A 21,314-nucleotide genomic window follows, 5' to 3' on the forward strand; every position below is an offset into this window, starting at 1 on the left:
GACAGGTAAGAAATTGAATATTCTGTAAACACAGATGGTATGCAATAACACTTTGTTGTTGTTGGCATGGTATAGCGATGCAAACAAGTGTTTATAATTGATTCATTTGTGCCACACATAAATAAGTTCTACAGCAAGTTGTGAGCATAGACCACAGCTACCTGACATAGCACAGGGTATGTCTGTTTTTTTTTAAGCACAGATTGGCATGGGTTTATTAAAAGGAGCCATTGTTACATGAATAGTTTCTGGGTTAATGACCACTGTACCCTGAGTCTGATTGGCTTATTATCTGATCCCCGAGGCTTTCATTCGCCCTTTCCTCCTAAAGCCTTGTAGACAGAACCATTTCCCTTAGCAGCTTTACTGAATCTTTATTGCTTACTTGACAGTCAGTAACAGAACCCATAACTCCACTGTGTAAATGTCACTGCTTCGCCAGGCAGAGGCTGGTATTGAAGCTGCTGTCTCTCACTGATCTCTCATTTTATTTTGGACCCTTCATTTTTTGGATGGCCAGTTCCTTTCAGAAAATATAAAACAGCTTCCATTTTTGTCTATAGCCTTACTGATGATTTCAGCAGCTCAAGAGACCTCTGGAGTTCGACATATTAGTGCAATTTTGCGAGGCAGTTATTTCAGTAATTTTTTTTTTTTTTTTAATCAATGAGCAATAAACTACAATAACTATTTTCAAAACAGCAGTCTCCATGAATAAGCAATCACAGATATGAATTCTCCTAATAAACAGACAAAGGAAATCCAAAGCATCTATTTTTGTGTCTATCTTCATCATGTGGGCTGAATTAAGAGCATCTGGGGCTGATATGAACTCTCTTAACCGTGTGAAGGAACAGTTAAGACACTGAGAAGTGCAAAGGCAGAGGGGAGTAAAACACTTGCAACGATGTACAGTCATGTCAGCGAGAAACGTGGTTGCAGAAAGGAGAAGTTAATGGTCATTTTCAGACACTTCAAAAAGCTAGCTTTAAGGAGTCTTTTCAGAGGCAGGACCCAGGGTTAAAAAAAAAAGATGCTAGCATGTTTTTAAAGAGGGGACAATGTTCTATTTGGGGATGTCGAGATATTTAGTGAGCAAGCCGTCTGAGTGAAGTTATCCGGAACAAACTCCTCGTCCTCAGCTGTGCTGCTTTCCTAAAAAAAGGAGAACATTCCGGGGGGAAGTTTTACATGTGACATGCCTTGCTCAAATTATTAAAAAAATTTCCTCTGTTTATTATATATATATATATATATATATATATATATATATATATGATATTATATATGTATATTATATTATATGTAACTTGTAGTATTTTCTTCCCAGTTTTTATACCATTATAATTATTTTTATCCATCTGATAATCTGCCTCTGCTCTTGCTATTATTTTCATGGAGTTAAGAAGCATCTCCTGATTTTATTACCTATGGAAAAACTGGTCCTTATTAAATACTCTGTACTGTATACCAAAGCTTTGTATGCATTCGTACTGTCATCCATAGTAACTACCAGTGTTCGCCTTCTGGGGAATCAGATGCTAATTTCCTGAAGTGCACATTGCTTAGTAAAATTAATAGGCGCACTTACAGTAATTAGAGCAAAGCTTTAATCTCCATTTGAACGGTGTAAGCAGTCATTTGTATGTTAGATTAACATAAGAAAAAAAAGAATGGTAGGGTACACTTTAGTCATTTGCATATATATCTGTAACTAATATGAAATTCAGTTAATTTGAAGCAAGGGGTATTTGTTAATTGTTTTAAAAGCCTTGTCATTAGCACAAATTGGCTTTAAAAAAATAATGTGTGTGTGCAGTGTTCTATTAAAAGTCCATGGTAAGTGGAGCAGGGTAGAAAGATAGCTAAGTCAACTCCTGAAGTGCATTGATAGCTGGGGTGCCTGTACTGTGGAACCTATTGTCCAAAGCACATTTTAATTAAAGCCCCAAAGCCTTTTCAACAGTATGGAACAAAAGCAAGACAAAAAAAAAAAAGCAGTTTCTTGTTAATATAACACTGATGCTGCAATCATTGTATTTTCCTTCAGACAGATTGTCTTTGCAAAAAAGGTGTTGAACTTGCACTGCAATACAGACAGAAAAATAAATTGCTGTCAAAACATGGCAATATCCCTCTCCTCCTTTAACATACGTCTGGATTACAATGAGTTGTATGAAGTAGAACACCATCTGTGTAACTTATAGAATGTTCTCATCTCACCCAACTGTTCCCTAATAATGAAACAGTTTATAAATACAGTACACTTAGTATTAACATTGCATAATGATAAGAGCATTCTTGCTATGCCACTAATGTTCAATAAGATTGGGCTTAAATCTGAAGGTGTACAACCGTTTTAAGAGGCAGTAATTACATTGTAATTGCACTGTAATAAGATATTGTAATTAGTGTATAGTAATTGCTATTAGAAAGCTATTTAAATAAGGTGTTACTCTGAATTGAAAAACTGCTCTGCAGCTAAATTCTTTTTTTTAATTTCAATGTCAAAGTAGTAATTGAAATTTGATTGCGGCTTCGTTTTTAGATAACCTTTGTGATCTGCATACATTTTTTCATTGAAACTTAAGCGCATGATTTGTGTAACTGATTTGTAATTTTGTAATTTGCCAGTGACCCCAGCTTTCCCTATGGGCTTGTAGCCTCATTCCACAGCGTTCCTTCTAATGCAGCTTATTACCCTCTGGGACTTCACGGGCAGGGATTGTAGCAATAATTAGACATAAAGGAATTCCACTCCCCAATACAGTTACACAAGGGAGAGAAATGTTTAAAGAATAAAGACCAAGGATATATTTGTTCTCTTTAGTATTTCGCTGGGTAGCTGTACTGTGCTGTGCTGTGCTGTGTAAGAATGAACCACTGCCACACTATCACCATGACAAACCGCCTGCCACTATTCAGAATGGTCCTCATTGATGGGTTTCCAATTCCCTATCGATTTAATCATGCACCAGTGATAGTTATGGAGGGGAGGTTAACAATCCAGCCCATTTCAGTGGGTACTGGTTTGGCAGATAAAACACAAAGGAGTATGGTAAAGCATTGTATTCCCTCTCTTAACTGGTGGCCAATAAAGTCTTCGGGTACTTAACCTCATATAAAAGCTGCATCTTGATTTAGTTGTGCTTGTTATATGATGGTCGTTGCGTGATGTGCACTGCCAATACCTCCCTTTGAATCCCTGCCTCCTCTCGGTGCTTTCCTTGGTTGCTCTTTGCCCAGGTGACCCACCATATCTATGTCGAGATTAAGAACACAAAACAGACAAAAACACTTGCATAATAAGAAGCTCTATGAATATTTATAGCATCATCAGAATTGCAGATCTAGGCTGGCGTAAATGCCACGAACAGCGGGTCGTCTTGGATCAAAGCAACACGCCAGCGTAAACTTACCTTATTAAGAATTAGCATTTCTAATTAATTCCCACAGAGAATGTTGTTTATCTGTTGTCGTTTCCTGTTTTTCTTCTTCTTTTGTTAATTACTAGAACTAGAACAAAAAAAACGATAACACTTTAACATAACGGCCAGAAATTCATATGAATTTCAACAGGGTTTCATAGGATTACATGGGAGAAGCATCTGAATAAGAAATCATTTTTGTGTTTGCAGTTCTGCAAATCTTTTTTTTTTTTTGTATTGGCCACAAATTCAGAATGGATTCAAGTAGAACATCACAGGAGTAGAAGCTAATGAATTGGAATTCAAGGCCTATTTTAAAGAGTAGATCAAAAAACTGTAGCTCGGAGTGCGAATGTCAAAAACTCCCACAGTTTTCAAAACAGCCTGAAGAATCTTGACAAGCATGGCTTGTCAGGAATAACTGAGCGTTAAATGCACAATTAGCGCAGCCTCATCCAGTTATAGAAAACAGGGTAATTATAGGAACATTTTGTTTTGTAAGCGAGTAATCAAGTTTTTAGTCAGTTAAGCCATTCAACATTATTAACAATCAGTTAGTTAGCAGACCAGTTTTAGTTTGTAATGAAGTCACATTCATCTCGGCTGCTGAACGAACCTAAGTGTTGGGTGGAGGAGGTGAATTATAAAACAGGCACTGAGTACCTTTGTGCCAACAGGTCTGCCTCGGTTCTCCTGTCCCCAAGGGCGCTTCCTCCAGATCCAGCCTATTGATTGCAACATCTTTTATTTTTCTACTTTGTTATTGATTCGACCCTGCTTTCAAAGTTACAGCACAGCTGTCTTCTCCAGTTTGTAAAAGGTCTTTAAGAGGTGACATATAAAATATAATAGACAGTGAGCATGCTTATACCCTTTACTGTACATACCAGCCTTTTAACAGGGTTTTTACCATGCTCTACCGTGACATTTACCATATTTGCCTGTGCCTAACCATGCTTTCACAGTGGTATACATCATTAAACCTTCATAAGGGTTAGTCCAGAGTTTAGGGTGTTCTGTCAAGCCTGTATGCTGTTATGAAGGTTGTTGAAATGACACTGAGAGCTTCATTTTGTCTTTGTACTGTCTTCACCAGGTTAATGCCTTCCTTTCGTTCGTATTCCCCATGGTGGTGATCTCTGTGCTGAACACCGTTATCGCCAATCAGCTCATACAGATGTTTAAACAGGCTGCCCAGGACAGCAGGGTCTGCACCATTGGAGAACATCCCACAATGCTGAGCGTCTCTGTGGAGTCCAGCCGTGTGCAGTCTCTTAGACATGGGGTCAAAGTCTTACGTGAGTGCTCTCCTTCTAGTCCATGGTTACTGTTCTTCACAACACACACCAAGTTAACTATAATGTGTCTAACTATAAAAGTTAACTATAATGTGTATATATATATATATATATATATATATATATATATATATATATATATATATATATATATATATATATATATATATATATACAGTGCCTTGAAAAAGTATTCTGACCCTTCCTATTGTGTCCCATTTTGTGAAATTACAAAATGATGCATACACATACTCTAAAGGGTAAGATAAGTTACAGTAAATGTCAGCAAAAACTAAAGAGAAAAAAATGAAATATGTTGATTGCATAAGTATTCAGACCTGTCAACTCAATATTTGGTGGAAGCACCTTTGGCAGCAATTACAGCCGCTCCATGCATGACTGTAGGGATGGTGTTGACTGGGAGATGTGGTATGTTGGGTTGCGCCAAATGTAACACTTGGCATTTAAACCAAAAAGTTCCAATTTGGTTTCGTCTGACCACAACACCTTTCTGCCACATTTTTGCAGGATCACTCAGGTGCTTTGTTGCAAACTCCATGCAGGCTTTGAGATGGCTTATTTTTAGTAATGGCTTCCTTCTTGCCACCCTGCCATACAGGTTACTTTTGTGAAGTGTTCTGGATATTGTTGACTGATGCACATTTTCTCCCATCTCAGCCATTGAACTCTGTAGCTCTTTCAAAGTTCTCATTGGCCTCACAGTGGCATCCCTCACCAGTTTCCTTCTTGACCGGCTGCTCAGTTTGGAGGGACGGCCTGATCTGGGCAGTGTCTGGGTGGTACAATGCACCTCCCATTTTGATGATTGAGTAGACTGTTCTCACAGGGATATTCAGAGACTTTGATATTTTCTGTACCCTTCTCCTGATCTGTGCTTTTCAATGACTTTATCCCTGACTTGCCTTGAAAGCACAATGGTCTTCATGGTTGAGTCTTTGCTTGAAATTCACTACCTGACCAAGGAACCTTACAGACAGGTGTTTTTATTCTGAAATCATGAGAACCACTAATCTTGCACACAGACAGAGGCCACTCAACTAATTAAGGTCATTTTGTGCACCTGAATTAATTTAGGTTTGCCACATCAAAGGGTTTGAATACTTATGCAATCATGACTTTTCCATTTTTATTTCATATTAATTATCTATTTACTTCTTTCTTTTTGTTTTAGCTTTGAATGTGTGGAGTAGGTTGTGTATATAACACATTAATTCCTACTTCAAAGTGTCATGACTGCAAGCTTTAAAGCAAAATGTGAAAACTGTGAGAGGGTCTGAATACTTTTGCAAGGCACTGTGTAAGAATACGAAGAATATGCTCTGAAGAAAGTGACTATGTAAAACAAAGAAATGTATTAAAACAAATCTTAAAAAAAGAGGACACAAAGAAAGAATTATAGAGACTGAGTTAAGAAAAGTGGATAAACTAAAAAGAGATGATCTTCTAGATTATAAAAATAGAGGACACAAAGAAAGAATTATAGAGACTGAGTTAAGAAAAGTGGATAAACTAAAAAGAGATGATCTTCTAGATTATAAAAATAGAGGACACAAAGAAAGAATTATAGAGACTGAGTTAAGAAAAGTGGATAAACTAAAAAGAGATGATCTTCTAGATTATAAAAATAGAGATAAAAAGGTCAGAAGAGTCCCATAGTAATGACGTACTCTAAACTTTTGCCCAATATTTCTAAGATAGTTTGGAAACACTTGCGAATTCTACATAGTTCAGAAAACATTGAAAAAAAGTATTTCTTAAGGCCCCAGTTGTAGCATTCAAAAGAGAATCTAATTTAGGTGATATTTTAGTTCATAGTAAACATAAAAGAATAATTGACAAAATAGGTTCTACAAATACTTGCACTAGTACATGTACAGTTTGTAAATACATGGACAAAAGTAAAAATATAATTAAACATAAGAACACCACATATCCACTAAATACTAATATCTACTGTAAAAATAGCAATGATGTTTATGGAATAGCCTGGGGAAAATGTGATGAAATAAAATATGTTGGAAAGACTGGAACAACTTTATATAAAAGAATTCAGAACCACCTTTCATTAATTAGAAATAAAAAAATGAATGAACCAATAGTACAGCACTTCAGCAGTCAAGGACATGACATGAATGATGTAAAGTTTGTAGTATTAGAACAGCTAAAATTAGACAATGCGACATATAGAAGAATAAAAGAAAGTAAATGGATAAATAGACTGAACACGATTATGCCAGCGGGATTCAACAGATAAGAATGAACGCATTAATTCCAATAAATATATAAAAGTTAAAAATAATTAAATAAAAAAAATGTATTCAAAAGTTGTGCATGCTGATACGCTGGGGAGACCAAATCAAGGCTTATCCTCAGAGCCAGCATTGCATGATAATATAAATACAAGTTTATATAAAATAATGTTAATTAGAATTAATATAGATTTAAATATATAAGTAAAAATGATGTGACAATGTATAGAACACCATTACATCATGTAAGAATAAATCATGGATTTGAATATAAACAATAACAAGTAGTTGTCATGCTGTCAAACACCTATAAAAATGGCCAATGTTTTGATGTTTTGATATGAACTTAGATGTCTGTAGAGTGCTCAGAACCAGCAGTATCTAGTGCTGCTCTTAATCAAGTTTATCATCGTTTATTTCTCTGCCAACCAGAAATAACCGGCATGATTTTTTACGGGGAATGCTAACACTGCAGCCCCGAGGCCCTAGACATACACATTTTCAGGCAGGGATTTGTTTGTTTTCACAATTGAAAACTTGCAAGTAACTATTCAAGCCAAAAAAAGCACTTGCCCTTGCCTGCAACCAAGCTGATTCATGATCGTTCTAATGGTTAAGTTCTTCTGAAGTCTCTGAAAACCATTGAGTGAGGCTGAATCTTCTCAGCCACTATCCGGTACAATTTAAGCCTCGACATTCAAGTCCTCTGCTATTATGTACCACTTATAAATAGCTTTGTGAAACATCGATGCAGCTGCGGTGAAAAAAGTGTACAGTACTGACTAGAGGGTGTAATAATAAAAAAAGGCCTTTGATAGAGCTGGAAAATAATTGTTCTGTGCTGTAGAGAACGGTGAATCACCTTGAAAACCTGTATGACAAAAGGTAGATATTTCTGGTTCTGTATTTTCACTGTTTAATATAGTAGTTTAGGGTGTATTGGACAGCAGATTGATAGAAACTACAGTTATTCAATCAGTTTATTATTATTAATAATAATAATAATAATAATAATAATAATAATAATAATAATAAATAATAATAATAATAATAATAATAATAATAGGTTTACCAAACTCAGGCTCCAAACCATGTGCAGGCCCCCAAACCTCAACACTCACTCACTGCGTTAAAAGATAGTATGTTTGTTTAACGAGTGAAATTTAACAGTGTGATGTTTGTTTATCCACCCATAGAGATACAATTCTGTCAACTGCTGTAAGGTAAATACCAAATGAAACAGATGGATGCTGAACAGGTGTAATTCTGCCAGATGCTTTGTAATCCAAGCCTGTGTGGTGAACGGAAATAATTTGCATTGGTACCCCAGGAAGAATCCTACTAAATGATAGCAATGAGGGTGCCTTCTGTTGCACAACCCTTCGGTGCCATCATAAATGTGTGGGACGCTGCTGGAATGGATTCAAACGACAGCACGGCTGCTGGAGAATGGCAGGGGAGGGCTCATCAAAAGATTTGTGACAGACAAGTAAACAGAAGTAACGGTCTTGCTGATGGCTCTGTGCTGAATCCTGTTGCAGGCGGCAATGTTACCGGAGCTCAGGGGACGTGTGCTCAGCTCATAACACATAACTGTAGGGAATTGTGTCAGGAATAAGACAGGGGTGCTGTTTAAATGTGTTACCGTGATGACGCACAACAAGTAATTAACCAGTAATGTGTGATTCATTGCTGTTACTCCTTTCAGGGAGATGTGGTTCAAAAAGCTCAACAACCACATATATAGATGACCAAGCCTTGGTCTTTCTTACTTATATTGCAACAAGTGATTAAGTGAATGATCGCCGATTAACCGTAGTTATGACCATAAGCATAGACATCATATAAGAAGATGGTATAGTCATCAGCATCATACTGTACCTTATCTTGATCGCCTTTAAAATGTTATCCACTGCAATTACATCAAATTATCCTGATGTCTTATTTAAATCTCCAATAAGCAATTTAAGAGCCGTTCCAATCTACCTTTGCCATTTGAAAAACTGATTGCATGTACTCCCACTAGCTGGTTCGCCGGGTCATTTGACCTCTTTAACCTCCATGAAGCATCCAAAACGTTCTTCCTCATTTCCTAAAAATAAATAAATAACAAAGCTGAGCCAGCCCTGACTGGTAACCTAATAAAAACTTCATTTTTACAGGTGCGTGTAAGTCGTGATAATTGCTATCGTGGTCTTAGTTTCATGTTACCGATAACGCAGGGACTGAATTCAGAGCCTTGGTGAGGGATCAATCGAAACGTTTGCAGTCTAATTCCGCCTAATGGAAGTAAAAGTGTGTGATAATGAACAGGAGAATAACCCAGTGATACTAACGCCAGTGCTGGAAAGCAGATGCACAATGTTGCCACCAAGCGCTCCTGTATGTTTGCAACTGCAGCAAGCTGGACAAGAAGACGAATAAATAAATAAAACACACTAAAGGCTCTCTTTATTTATGTACGTATGTATTTTTTGCTTAGCTGATCCTTGGCTCAGGCTTGGTGCTGTCAGTAAACTATTTTTCTAAAAGACTGTTGGAAAGACTATTAGGAGATTATTCTTCTTCTATTTCCTTCCATCTCCTGAGTCTGTTCCTGAGAGGCAGGTGGATTGTTAAGGACAATTTACAGCAGGGATGTCAAACTTATTTTTCATCTGATGTTGAGTGAACAGTGATTGAGGCAATCGGGTTAACTGGTAGGCTGAACCTTACGGATAACAGTATCATTGAGATAGCTGATTGTGTCAGTTACAGTGGCTTTGGCCAGGGGAACTAAAACCTTTGCTTTTCTGAGCATTTGATCAGTCTTCTTCTTGAATCCATTAAATTTGCCCATGAGAGTAGATTTGTAATGGTGTTGCCAATGTCAAATACAATATAGTTATTTATTATTATTATTATTATTATTATTATTATTATTATTATTATTATTATTATTATTAGGGATAGGGAGTTGACCAGATTGCCTCAACCCTAGGGAGAACCCTCAGATGCTACATCAATGGTCCCAATGATCTGGAGGTATTGGGAGCTTCTTGTGTCACTGTTATAAGTGGTATTTATACTTTAGTAGACTCAGAGTATTTGTGACTACAGTTTGTTTCTTACTAATTATAATTGAAATTAGTTATTCAGCTGTTACTCCATTCAACCAACCACTCTCTTTTACAGGGTTACTCTGGTTAATAGTTCACTATATTTTCTGCCCATGCCTTATCATTATATCGTTCTAACCTAGTGAAGTTGCCTTAGCAACTGAAATTATGCCATAGTCACTTTCAGCAAACTGGTTTAACATTACCAGCATTCTTTCATGTGGTTACCAAGACATTTTCACTGTGCAGCAGCAGTTCAGTATGCAAATGAATAGTGCAAAAATGCACAAATCAAAGTTGAATTGTTCTGGAAGAAATTAGCTTCGTAGCTGCACCATACATTCTGGTTTGCTTCAGTTGAACTGTGGGACCTAAAGATCCAGCGATGCTGAGAAAGGAAGGCGGAGGGATGTTTACAGTCTCTAGCAGCTCAAATCTGAGAAGCATTAAAGAACTGTCAGGCTCTGTGCACCAAATGAGCAAATGAGCTGTGGGAATCACGGCCTGGGTGTGACTCTATTAGACCAACAGCGAGACACAGCGAAGAGGAAGCCCTGCGCCACGCCGCACAGAAACCTTTGCTTCTGCTCGGTAAAAACACTGCTTTTAATGCTCAAATTCCAGCACTGCAAAACACATCAGGTATGCGATAAGGGAGTTAAACCCTTTTGAATCCTTGAGCTGAGCTTTTTTCAAAGCCTTTTCGGAACAGAAAATCCTCTCTATACTTCATGTGAATCACATTCTCACCTTGGCATTGCAGGCATTGCTGATGCCAGTGGACTATTCCAGTTCAAGGTTTGCCCCAGTGCTTTTTGGTTTCTTGCACACAAAGGGCAGCATGCTGCTACAAATGGAACATCTAGAAGCCACTTTGTTTCTGTGGCTTCGATTGTCCTCGTGCGCGAGTACTCATGCTCCAATGTTTAGCTTGCAGTCAGTGGTGGACATATACTGTTCAATAGACTCACCTTGTGTTTCACTCCATCCACCCCTGACTTCTCACTGTTTCAATCTGATATGATCTTCCTCCGGGCACAGACACTTGCCTTCCAAAACAGACATACTGGCTCTTGCTGTTTTAAAATGAGCTCTGCAATCTAACCCATCTTCACATCCCAGCTGATTTCAGAGACATAGCACATATCGCAGAATAATAAAAACAAACCCAGCAGAAAAAATGTTATTTAAAAAACAGACAGCTTTGATCAGCCAATAATTGGAAAATAAAATAAAATGACCTTGATTTCTGATCCGGTTGGGGATTTTGTGGGCTAGTGTCTGCTTCCATTATTCATATACTGCACCATGCAGTAAATACGTTTTTGCAGCGTTGATTTTTTATTACATTCAAGTTTCAAGTATGCTCCCTGTCAGGATGGAAAATTGCTTTTGATGGAAGATGCATGAATTAGTTTAGCAATTATTCAGATCAGTTTAAAGGTTCCTTATTACTCAAATTACAGTAATCATATAGTTTAAAAAAAATCTTGCTTAAAAAATATTTAAAAATATAACATTTCGTTGCAAAAAAATATGAACTAATGAAACGATGATCTCACACCAAGCACTGCATGTCTAATACTTAAATATTCATTTTGTTGAGGCTGCAAGCAATGGGAGATCGGGCGCCCGCCAGTTACGCGCCTTGTCTTTGGAACATGCGTCCCCTCACAATAAGGGAAGATCTGTCTCTTTTAAAAACACATCTTTTTACAATGGCTTTTTAAATTGCTTTTAGTTCTGTGTGTGTTTTTATCTGTTTATAATGTTATTCTTGTAATTTTCTTGTAGTGCTGTTTTATTGTTGCTTTTATTATTTTTGATTATTGTCATTTATGTATGTAAAGTGCTTTGTGATCCCGAAAGGCGCTATATAAAAACAATAAATTATTATTATTAGTAGTAGTAGTAGTATTAATTATTATTAATATACAGTGGAGCGGTGTCTCACTGTGTTTTGTTTGCCAAGTGCTATACATATTTTAATCTATCAATGCTCCTGTAACTGATGACATCTGGTACTCACATGTCAATGTGACTTATCCCCAGGCCAGTGTGATATTAAATAAACTAATTCATGTTGCTCTTTTTGAACCTCTAGCTAGGGTTGTGGCACCAGAAGAAGGTTAAGATGTTGTTGCTTTTCCCTGATAGTTTCACAGATCTGAGGTGGCTGATTGAGGAACAGAAATCCGTATCCTCTCTAACAAGGAGGCCTCTCAGGTTTCCTGGAGTGCAAATAGATGCACGCTCTGCAGTACATTGTTTATTTAACAGTGTGTGTTGGCATGGAAAACATGCATTGTATTCCTGAAATGTGAAACTACAGCAGGGAGCAGAAAAATCAAAAGGTTTCTGAATGTAATCAGTTATTAGCCAGAAGACGTAATTATCAGGGGTGCAAAGTTAGCACTATGGCGCTAGAGTCTAGCACCAAGGTACCTCATATAGCGGCAGCAACATTACATTTCAAAATGATTTGCATCCACTCATATGCAGGCCCTCTTTGTGAAGAATGCTCCTTGCACATTCCAATGCTTGAGCTCACCTTGTTGAGAACTTTTGAGTTTCTATAACAATGGGGTGAGTAAAGGACTCAGCAGACATGTCTGCAGCTATTGTAGTACACTGATATTCTAGGGACCTGTGGTAATGTTGCCCCACCCTGTGTATTTCTGTGTTGTATGTTGCGTGTTGTGTGTTAATGTTGGTGTATAGTCATTGGTACACGGGATGTAATATGGGGTATGCACACGACTGTTTAAAATGTGTATTTGTATTTAGGCATGAGGATTGCACAGCACTTCACGTGCAGGTAAAATGTAATAATATGTGAGCACGGGGAATTGCACTTTATTAATTCACGTGCAGTTGTACCGAGGCTCCAATTGAATGATTGATTAGCAATCGAGTCTCGGTACAGCTGCATAAAAGCAGAATGTTTTCACTCACTCTGGGTTGTGTGTTCTGTGAGTGGAGAACGGGATTGGAGACGGAGGTAATAGTAATCGATATAATAATTTCAGCTTACCATGTTTGTCTGTGTAGTTCACTTTTGTTTGTCTCTTTGTTTTGGCTGACAGTGCCTTGTCCTGTGTTTTGTTTGTCTTTTACAACCTTTTATTTTCTCTCTGTTTTATTATTAAATGCTGAGCGAAAGCAATCGCTCAGCTTCACCAAACTGCACCTCCCTGTTGTTTATTTGTTGGTTCCTGGTTCTGGTCTGACGTCACCCACTACAGCTGTCTTTGTGACAGGACCATACATGGTCCTCCAAGCTATCTCAAAGTACATCTATCATCGTAGTGTAAGTAAAATAATAACTCTGACAACTAACTGTCTCCAGCATCCTGATTGCTTTTCAGTATTCTCCATTGACTCGTGTCTTGAAAATGTTGTCACAGTGGTTTTAACGGCACATTTCTTAAACTTTATTCGTGTTCTCGTTTCCTGCAGGGGCTGTTGTGGTCGCCTTTGTGGTCTGCTGGCTTCCATATCACATTCGACGCCTCATGTACTGCTACGTGACCGACTGGACAGAGTAAGTGTCTGGTCTGGACTGGGTCTGAGGCACTGTGTGAGTCAGCTTCTCAGTGATCTGGGTTTGTATCAGTAACTGAAGAAGGGAAGCGTGCTTCAGAGCTCGTCAGCCTCCCCCAAGTACTGCTCCCTGTCAGGGTGCTCTCAGTTTGTGTCTAGAACACAGATTAGGACAAGTCACTGAGTCAGTATGGAGGTCAATAATGGACGAGTGAATGCTTGTTTTAACTGATTGGTGTGAAAGACTGCAGTATAGTGTATGCTGACCTAAATGAGATTCCGAATGGTTGCTACTATTTTTCGTCAGCGGCTGCAAGCCACAGCAATGTGTAATCATTTTAATGAACGACTTTGTGTAAGATTTTAACTTGCGTAATCGTTCTGTATGGTTGGTTGGCAGGTGTGTATCCATGGGAGAGTTGCATGAGCTCATTGCAGGATTAGATGTCATTATGAACAAAAAAAATAAGTTGTAGATTGGAGCGGATTAAACTGAATAAAAGTCAATGAAAGAGAATGCAATAAGTTTTAGGGAGTCCATGCAAATTGTGCACCTGCAAGGCTACAGCGTCTGATGCTGTTGTGAACCAGAGCTCTCTGCTAGTGTTACAGATTGGAAGCTAACGGAATGTTGAAGCTAAATATGCTTCACCGCACCTCTCTGGTAAATATGCTTTACCACACTTCTCTGGTAATCATGCTTTACCACGCCTCTCTGGTAAATATGCTTCACCGCACCTCTCTGGTAAATATGCTTTACCACACCTCTCTGGTAAACATGCTTTACTGCACCTCTCTGGTAATCGTGCTTTACCGCACCTCTCTGGTAATCGTGCTTTACCGCACCTCTCTGGTAATCGTGCTTTACCGCACCTCTCTGGTAATCGTGCTTTACCGCACCTCTCTGGTAAACGTGCTTTACCGCACCTCTCTGGTAATCGTGCTTTACCGCACCTCTCTGGTAATCGTGCTTTACCGCACCTCTCTGGTAATCGTGCTTTACCGCACCTCTCTGGTAATTGTGCTTTACCGCACCTCTCTGGTAATCATGCTTTACCGCACCTCTCTGGTAATCATGCTTTACCACACCTCTCTGGTAGTCATGCTTTACCGCACCTCTCTGGTAATCATGCTTTACCACACCTCTCTGGTAGTCATGCTTTACCGCACCTCTCTGGTAATCATGCTTTACCGCACCTCTCTGGTAATTATGCTTTACCGCACCTCTCTGGTACTCATGCTTTACAGCACCTCTGTTGTATTTTTTATTCCTTTCATCTGTCAGCATATATAGCGCAAAAGTCTTGCAGCAGAAAAGATCAATTACAGTAGCCTTAAAAATAACAGAAAGAAAACAGTCTGTTTTCATTTAAAACCCTGATGTAGACCTTGGATTCCTCGAACAGACCAATAAACACAGTTCCAAGCACTGATTGCACTGCTCTTTGAAAATGGATTTTTAGTGGTGTTACACACACATGGATTGATGAAGCTTTGACAGAGATGAGGAGCATTGAGTAGCCTTTGCTAGCACTCATTAAAGCTAAATCATTTTCAGAGCGAGGGTTCGGGCTTCAGAATTAGCCTGATTAGAAGACGCAGCAGCTGAACAAATCAAATCTGAAGAAGACCAGCAAAGCGACAGGAAGTTTATCATAATGATGTTCATTTAAAGTGGTCACGAAGAGGAGGGCTTGAGCACTGATCCCATTTAAACAACAGAACAGGCATCTTCACAAAAGAATAGTAATCTGCAAGGACAAAGATGTAATTCTTTTCAAAGACAATCCTGTTAAACAGGGTCCTGAGAAAAACCTTTCATTAAATAATAAAGGCTCTTCATAGGGCTGATAACAAGAAGCTTTTAATTATAGAGGGTTCATCTGCAACATTAATAGAACGGGAATACCTGGGTCACATTTTTGTTACAGTTTAACTAGTTTAAAAACAAAAAAAACAGGGCTTGGTTCTCTCCATGTGCCATCTAACCTGCTGTTCTGGTCCAGGTCCTCGAAACGAATGCAGTCTGCGGATCTCACACATACTCCATATTCATAAAGCACCGACAAGCCAGTGTAAATTGTGCAGGATAGACCGTAGAATCAAATTATTAGTGAACTGCTGTTGTTGTCTGGGTTTGACGTAGTAATACATACAGGCTTCACAGATTCCAATAAAGTTCCTGCTGGTCGAGCTATCTGGAGCTTCTGCATCAGTGTAAGAAGCGCAATAGCATCCTGTAGGTATTAAAGATAAGGTCAAGTTATAGGAACAAATCCCACTGGGTTTATTAAAGATCTCAGGCGTTTGCAAGAGGTGTCTTCTGACCTGCACAGACATGTTGCAGTGTAATGCAAACTTGCAGACAGCAGGGAGTTCATTACTGCTGGAGACCTCTAGAAGAAAGGAAGGTGGGAGAGACTTAATTGCCAGCAGTGGTGGGTAAAATCACTGCTTACTAAAAACCCTCTGACTGAATACCACAGGATTAACACCTGAATATCGTACGCACTTCCTCTGAGTTCTGAAGTAATTCATTTTGAATTCAGCCTTGTTAACGCATGTGGAATTAATTCCCTGTATTTATTCCATATTCTTTTGTAACAAATGATCACATGTGTAAGGTTTGCATTCACGCATGAATTAACACAGCTGGCAGTGTGTGCTGGAAGGAAGTCATTCAGGATGCAACAGTTTGAAAGGCAGAGCGTGCATTGCAGTTTCTGTAACAGTTGTGTAAGCAGCAGCACAGTGAAGGTAATAAAGATAGCAGTTTTCTGTGGTGTTGACACCTCTATGCTCGTTACTGTTTCCAACGGATACAGCTAAAGTCGTGGTTTAAGGGTTCCTGTCAATCTGTGTCCAGATCGATGTGTATAATGTTCAAATGAGAATGTGCCTTCAAAAGCTATTAAAATTGCTTCAAGGTGGTAACATTAATCATCAACAAAAAAAACACTGCCAGGTGTTTAATCATATAGAAGCAGAGTAGGCACAGCTAGGAAAAGCTTTGCTGATCAAAAACTTGAAGCTTTTGCTGAAAGATGTTTTAAAGTGTAATTGTTTTTTTTCTAATACATTCAGGTGAAGTGCCCCACAATCATAGTACTGTCCAAAAACAGTATAGATACCTATAATATCTGCTGCAGTATACTATAGGAATAGATCATGGTAGTACTGTAGGTTATTTTTTATATGGCAACAAATAGAAACCGGTGGAATTGTATCTCTCTAAAACTGGGTTATAAGGGTTGGGGGTTAAGGGATTAAAGGGTTAGGCAGCCCTTGATAAAATGGTCCCCCTTCTGATATTTTTCAGCTTTCTTTTTGATTTCTACCACTACTTCTACATGGTGACCAACGTCCTGTTCTACGTGAGCTCCACAGTCAACCCTGTCCTCTATAACCTGGTATCGGCCAACTACAGGCAGATCTTCATGTCAACACTCAGCTACTTCTGTCTGCCTTGGAGGAGGAAGAGGAAGCGGCCTGCCCTCGCCAGGCATTTCAACAGCATCACAAGCAATCAAACCTTCTCCAGCAACATCATTAAGGAAACAATGTACTAGCCCAGCTGTTATGTCTCAGTGGCTCTAAGGCACTAATAGGGGTTTTGTCAGGGGCTAAGTATTTTGTTGGTGTTTTTTATTGACTTCAGATGTGTCTATGGTCATTATTGTATGCGTGTTTATCTATCGTACCTGCTTAATGTACTATTATGCAAGTTCTGTATGGTTCTGTGTTGCAGTTTCTGCTTCAAAGATTGCTCATGCTTCTGAAAAGACTCCTAAACCCTCATTAGTTGGGAAGGGAGCACGGGTACGGCCTCCATGCACATCCTAATGTCTTTTCAGAAGTAATGTTTGATATTAAACAGGCAAGACATAGGAGAATATGGGTGAAGTGTCTTTTGCTAGGACTTGGTCTTCAAGGACAAGGCTAGTGAAGCTCTGTGTCCCCAAACAAGGTGTTAATGACTGGATATTTTCCATAGTGTGTAAATACAATAATATGACACAGTGCATTGTAAATAGCATGCTATTTGTATCACAATAGTAGTTTCATTTTCTTGTAAAGTTTTGTATAATAGCCGTGCACTAATACTGTCCAAATTCATTAGGGTCCAGAAATGTGGATACTTGAACAGTAGGCTGTAATTATTTAATGCATGCACATTGTAAATACCCATCATATTTGCCACCATGAATCTTATGGTTTTTATGTTAAATCAAGGCATCAGTTCTGCAGTCTAAGTATTATGTATTTGTCTAAAACAAGAACTCAGTCAGCATGTTTGAGGTTTTTTTTTCTATACTTTGCTTACTGTCCTGAAGTTTAAAAAAAAACTACAACTTACTGCACTACAGCTTTAAACACCACCCCTAACCTTACTCCACTATTTGCTAAGTGTTTTAAAATGAGAACAGACTGTTCCTTTTAAAACACACGCTGGCTCTCTGTCTCGTTCCTGTAAAGAATGTACTTTCCCACTTTCAATTTGTTCCAATTGCTGTACTTCTGAGAAGCAGTGTTTCAGTGCATTGACGTAATAATGTGTTTAAATGAGATAAATGATGACCTGACAATATTTTCTCTTAAACTCTCCTTCCTTCAACCTTTGGGTGTGATTAAGGTAGAGGAAGTAGCACATGATCCTTTTGAGTTTGCCTGTACTGGCTTTAAAGAATACAGTACCTACCACTTAAGGCAGTTTAAGGCAAGTGGAATAAGCACCGGTATTAACTATTCACATATCATTTAAAATGCCAAATTGTCAAACTACATAACTGTAATTACATTACAATTGATTTAACTAATCATGAATACCAATTCAAATATTGTAGATCGGGCATTCAAATTGTGACTCAAAATATAAAATAAGAATCGCTAGTGAGATTTCATGTGAAAAGTTGGTCAGAAAACAGTGAAAAACAAAATATTCCCTTTTCACTTATAGATCGCTTGTACAATTATTGTCTGTGTGTGTGTGTGTGTGTGTGTGTGTGTGTGTGTGTGTGTGTGTGTGTGTGTGTGTGTGTGTGTGTGTGTGTGAGTGGAGAAATTATTTACAGTATTGATTAGTAAAAATCAATAAAAATCTCTTATATGAACATAAAATGCAAAGTCAATACACTAAATATGTATACAGTGCTGGTATATAAACTGCCCAGTTATTTAGCAAGAATGAAACATTACTGTGTGGCAGATTGACGTGTGTATAAATATTCAGAGCATTACCAGTCAACTGCTTATCTGTGTGAAGCCAAAATCGATAGCAAGAGAATTATCTTACACAAAAGTATTTAAGAGGGATTCGCTGTCAAAAATCATTACGATTCTAGGGCACTGGGAAGACAAATTGAACCAGATCAACATGACAAGCAACATAAAGACTATGAGGGATGTCGCCATTAGGAAGCAAAAAAAAAAGCAGTTGTACTGCAAGTTAAAAAAATATATGTTGCTCAGAAGCCAATTCAGCAGTGATTCCTAGGATGAAAGAAGAACTGCAACATATCCTGAGTTTCTGCTGGACCACGGGAAGATCCTGCTGTTGCCCGAGCCTTATCAGAACCGTTTCTGTTCTCCGGCAGTAGGGAGAATACTGGGAGAGGGATTTTCCTGGCCATGGTCCGCTAGCCATAACTGAAAGGATATGGAAGGCTGATAGCAGGGATGTAAAGCTGACATACGGAAGCAGTGTGGCTGTTATACGAAGTGCAACTACAAAAAACAACTACAAAAAATATATATTTCTACTGTTTTACTTATAACTGTGATGAAACTGCTGTAAGCGATCGTGTTGTCGTTAACGTGTGGCTCCAGTTCCTGCTTGTATTTGAAATGTTTTGTGTTGTATATGTGTGCTGTGATGGCTGTTATGTTGTTATGGTTACCGTTTCCCTTGCAGTGATGAACAGTGCCAGTGTAAAATCAGACATCAATTGATGCCTTGTTGAAATGTTGCCCTTTTGAATATAGCGTGTCAGTATTTCTACAGAGCTCAGTTGTTAAGTGTGTGTGCGTCGATAACAGTTTTGCATTGTGACTCAACGGTTTTGTACAGATAATCTGTAGTTTGATATTTGTGCAGGTATCGTTTTGTGTGCTCCATGTGATTTCTGTGGTATGTTTTAAAGGGTTATCTAAGGTGTAGCCATACTTGTTTTAGTGTCAAATGGATTGTAGATGGGATATGACTTTGACTGGATATGAAGAACAGTTCTGTGTGTGTGTTTTTTTTTCCCCTAATAAATTGTTTGTGGCAAATAATTTCTCAGAGTCGTTTGTTTTATTTTACTCGGCCATCCTCATTCATGGAGCAACAACAGTACTCTGTGAACATTCATGGGGTATCCTTCAAATATTCAGCCCGGTATATTCAGTAAAGTCAAACCTGTTTCTGGACTGGGTTCTGATCTCAGTAAAGTAAAAGATGAAGAGACTGTTGTTATCACAAGTCAGACCACAAACTAGCACTGTGTCAAAACCGTAAACCAATTAGCATGCCCATTGCACAGAGGAAAGAAGGGTTTTCTCATTATCTGTTGAGGTTGGCCTGAATCTACTGCTAACAGTGTTTCACACATGTAAGGCTGGGTTTCAGTGCATGTGGGTGAAGTCTGGTCCTAGATGCTGTTTTTCCTTCTTCTAGTGCAATGTCAAGTGTGGTTACATTGTCATTAGATTGTACATAAACTGCAATGTGATTGCAAGAGACTTGCCAGAATGGCAATTACATAACAATGTGTAATTAATGTGTTATTATAAGATATTAATGTGTAATTACTATGTTATTATAGCATAATTGCATTGCCGTTAGAGAGTGCTACCAACAAGTCAGTTACTGTCCAGCTGTGAGTTTGCCTTCAAACAAATCAGTCTGTATATTGCAGGTTACACAGTTTTGAATCCTAATGTGTTCCCTTTTATCATATAAAGCTAAATATACACTGGTGGTTTATTTGAACAATTTCTGCCAGGACAGTGCAGGTTTATCTCTCCACTCCATACTTTAGTTTTTCTTTCTCCTTTTGTTTGGAGTTTATTCTGGACCACTATCTGAAAAAACGAAAACTACAATATGAACCGGTGGTATTAATAAAGCTCCCTGAGGTTAGTTGCTTAACCCTGTGGGTTAACATGATACATTTGACAATTTTAACAGCATAGCATGCAGCTTCTCTGCTTCTTTTTACGGTACAGATATGGTACAGTGTTTTCCATCACCTGCAATTTTAGGACAAAAAAAATAAAACTGTAGAACATAATTTAGATCTTTTATTTAACATCATGTGATCAAAGAAACTACAAAATGTTATCACATTAGATTTTGAAATGTCACTGTGGCAGAGCAAAGCTCTGCCCTTTAAATTGGCAGGGATGGGGTTAACTTCCCCTACCTGCCTGGGTTTATTATGTTCAGGTGGCTGGGGTTGATTAGTTGATTAGGTTGATTAACGATCAATCAGCTCCCAGCCACCTGATATAAAAGGAGGCCTCTGCTTCTCATTTGGAGAGAGGGAGCTGAGGAAGCAGGTTGGTTTTTTTTGGTTGTTTGGAAAACTTGAATCCAGTGAAGGCATTGCCCAGCCTGGAAACTGTTATTTTTGTAAATTTTGCTTTTTGTCTTTCTTTGTGTTTAAATTGTTTTGTTTTGGCCCTTGTGCCCTTTCA

General features: G+C 38.3%; 1 protein-coding gene across 1 annotated transcript in view; it reads left to right on the forward strand.

Annotated features, from left to right (window-relative positions):
* LOC121319385 (neurotensin receptor type 1-like) overlaps positions 1–17,970 on the forward strand; it is a 32,581-nt gene extending 14,611 nt beyond the window's left edge. The window contains exons 2-4 of the mRNA XM_041256777.1: positions 4,525–4,726; positions 13,554–13,638; positions 16,957–17,970. Of these exons, the coding sequence (XP_041112711.1) occupies positions 4,525–4,726; positions 13,554–13,638; positions 16,957–17,206 (537 nt within the window). The 3' untranslated portion in view covers positions 17,207–17,970. The remainder of the gene's footprint in view (positions 1–4,524; positions 4,727–13,553; positions 13,639–16,956) is intronic.
* Positions 17,971–21,314: the final 3,344 nt, after the last annotated feature.

Source organism: Polyodon spathula, chromosome 8 (assembly GCF_017654505.1).
Source record: "Polyodon spathula isolate WHYD16114869_AA chromosome 8, ASM1765450v1, whole genome shotgun sequence".
NCBI classification, from domain to species: Eukaryota; Metazoa; Chordata; class Actinopteri; order Acipenseriformes; family Polyodontidae; genus Polyodon; species Polyodon spathula.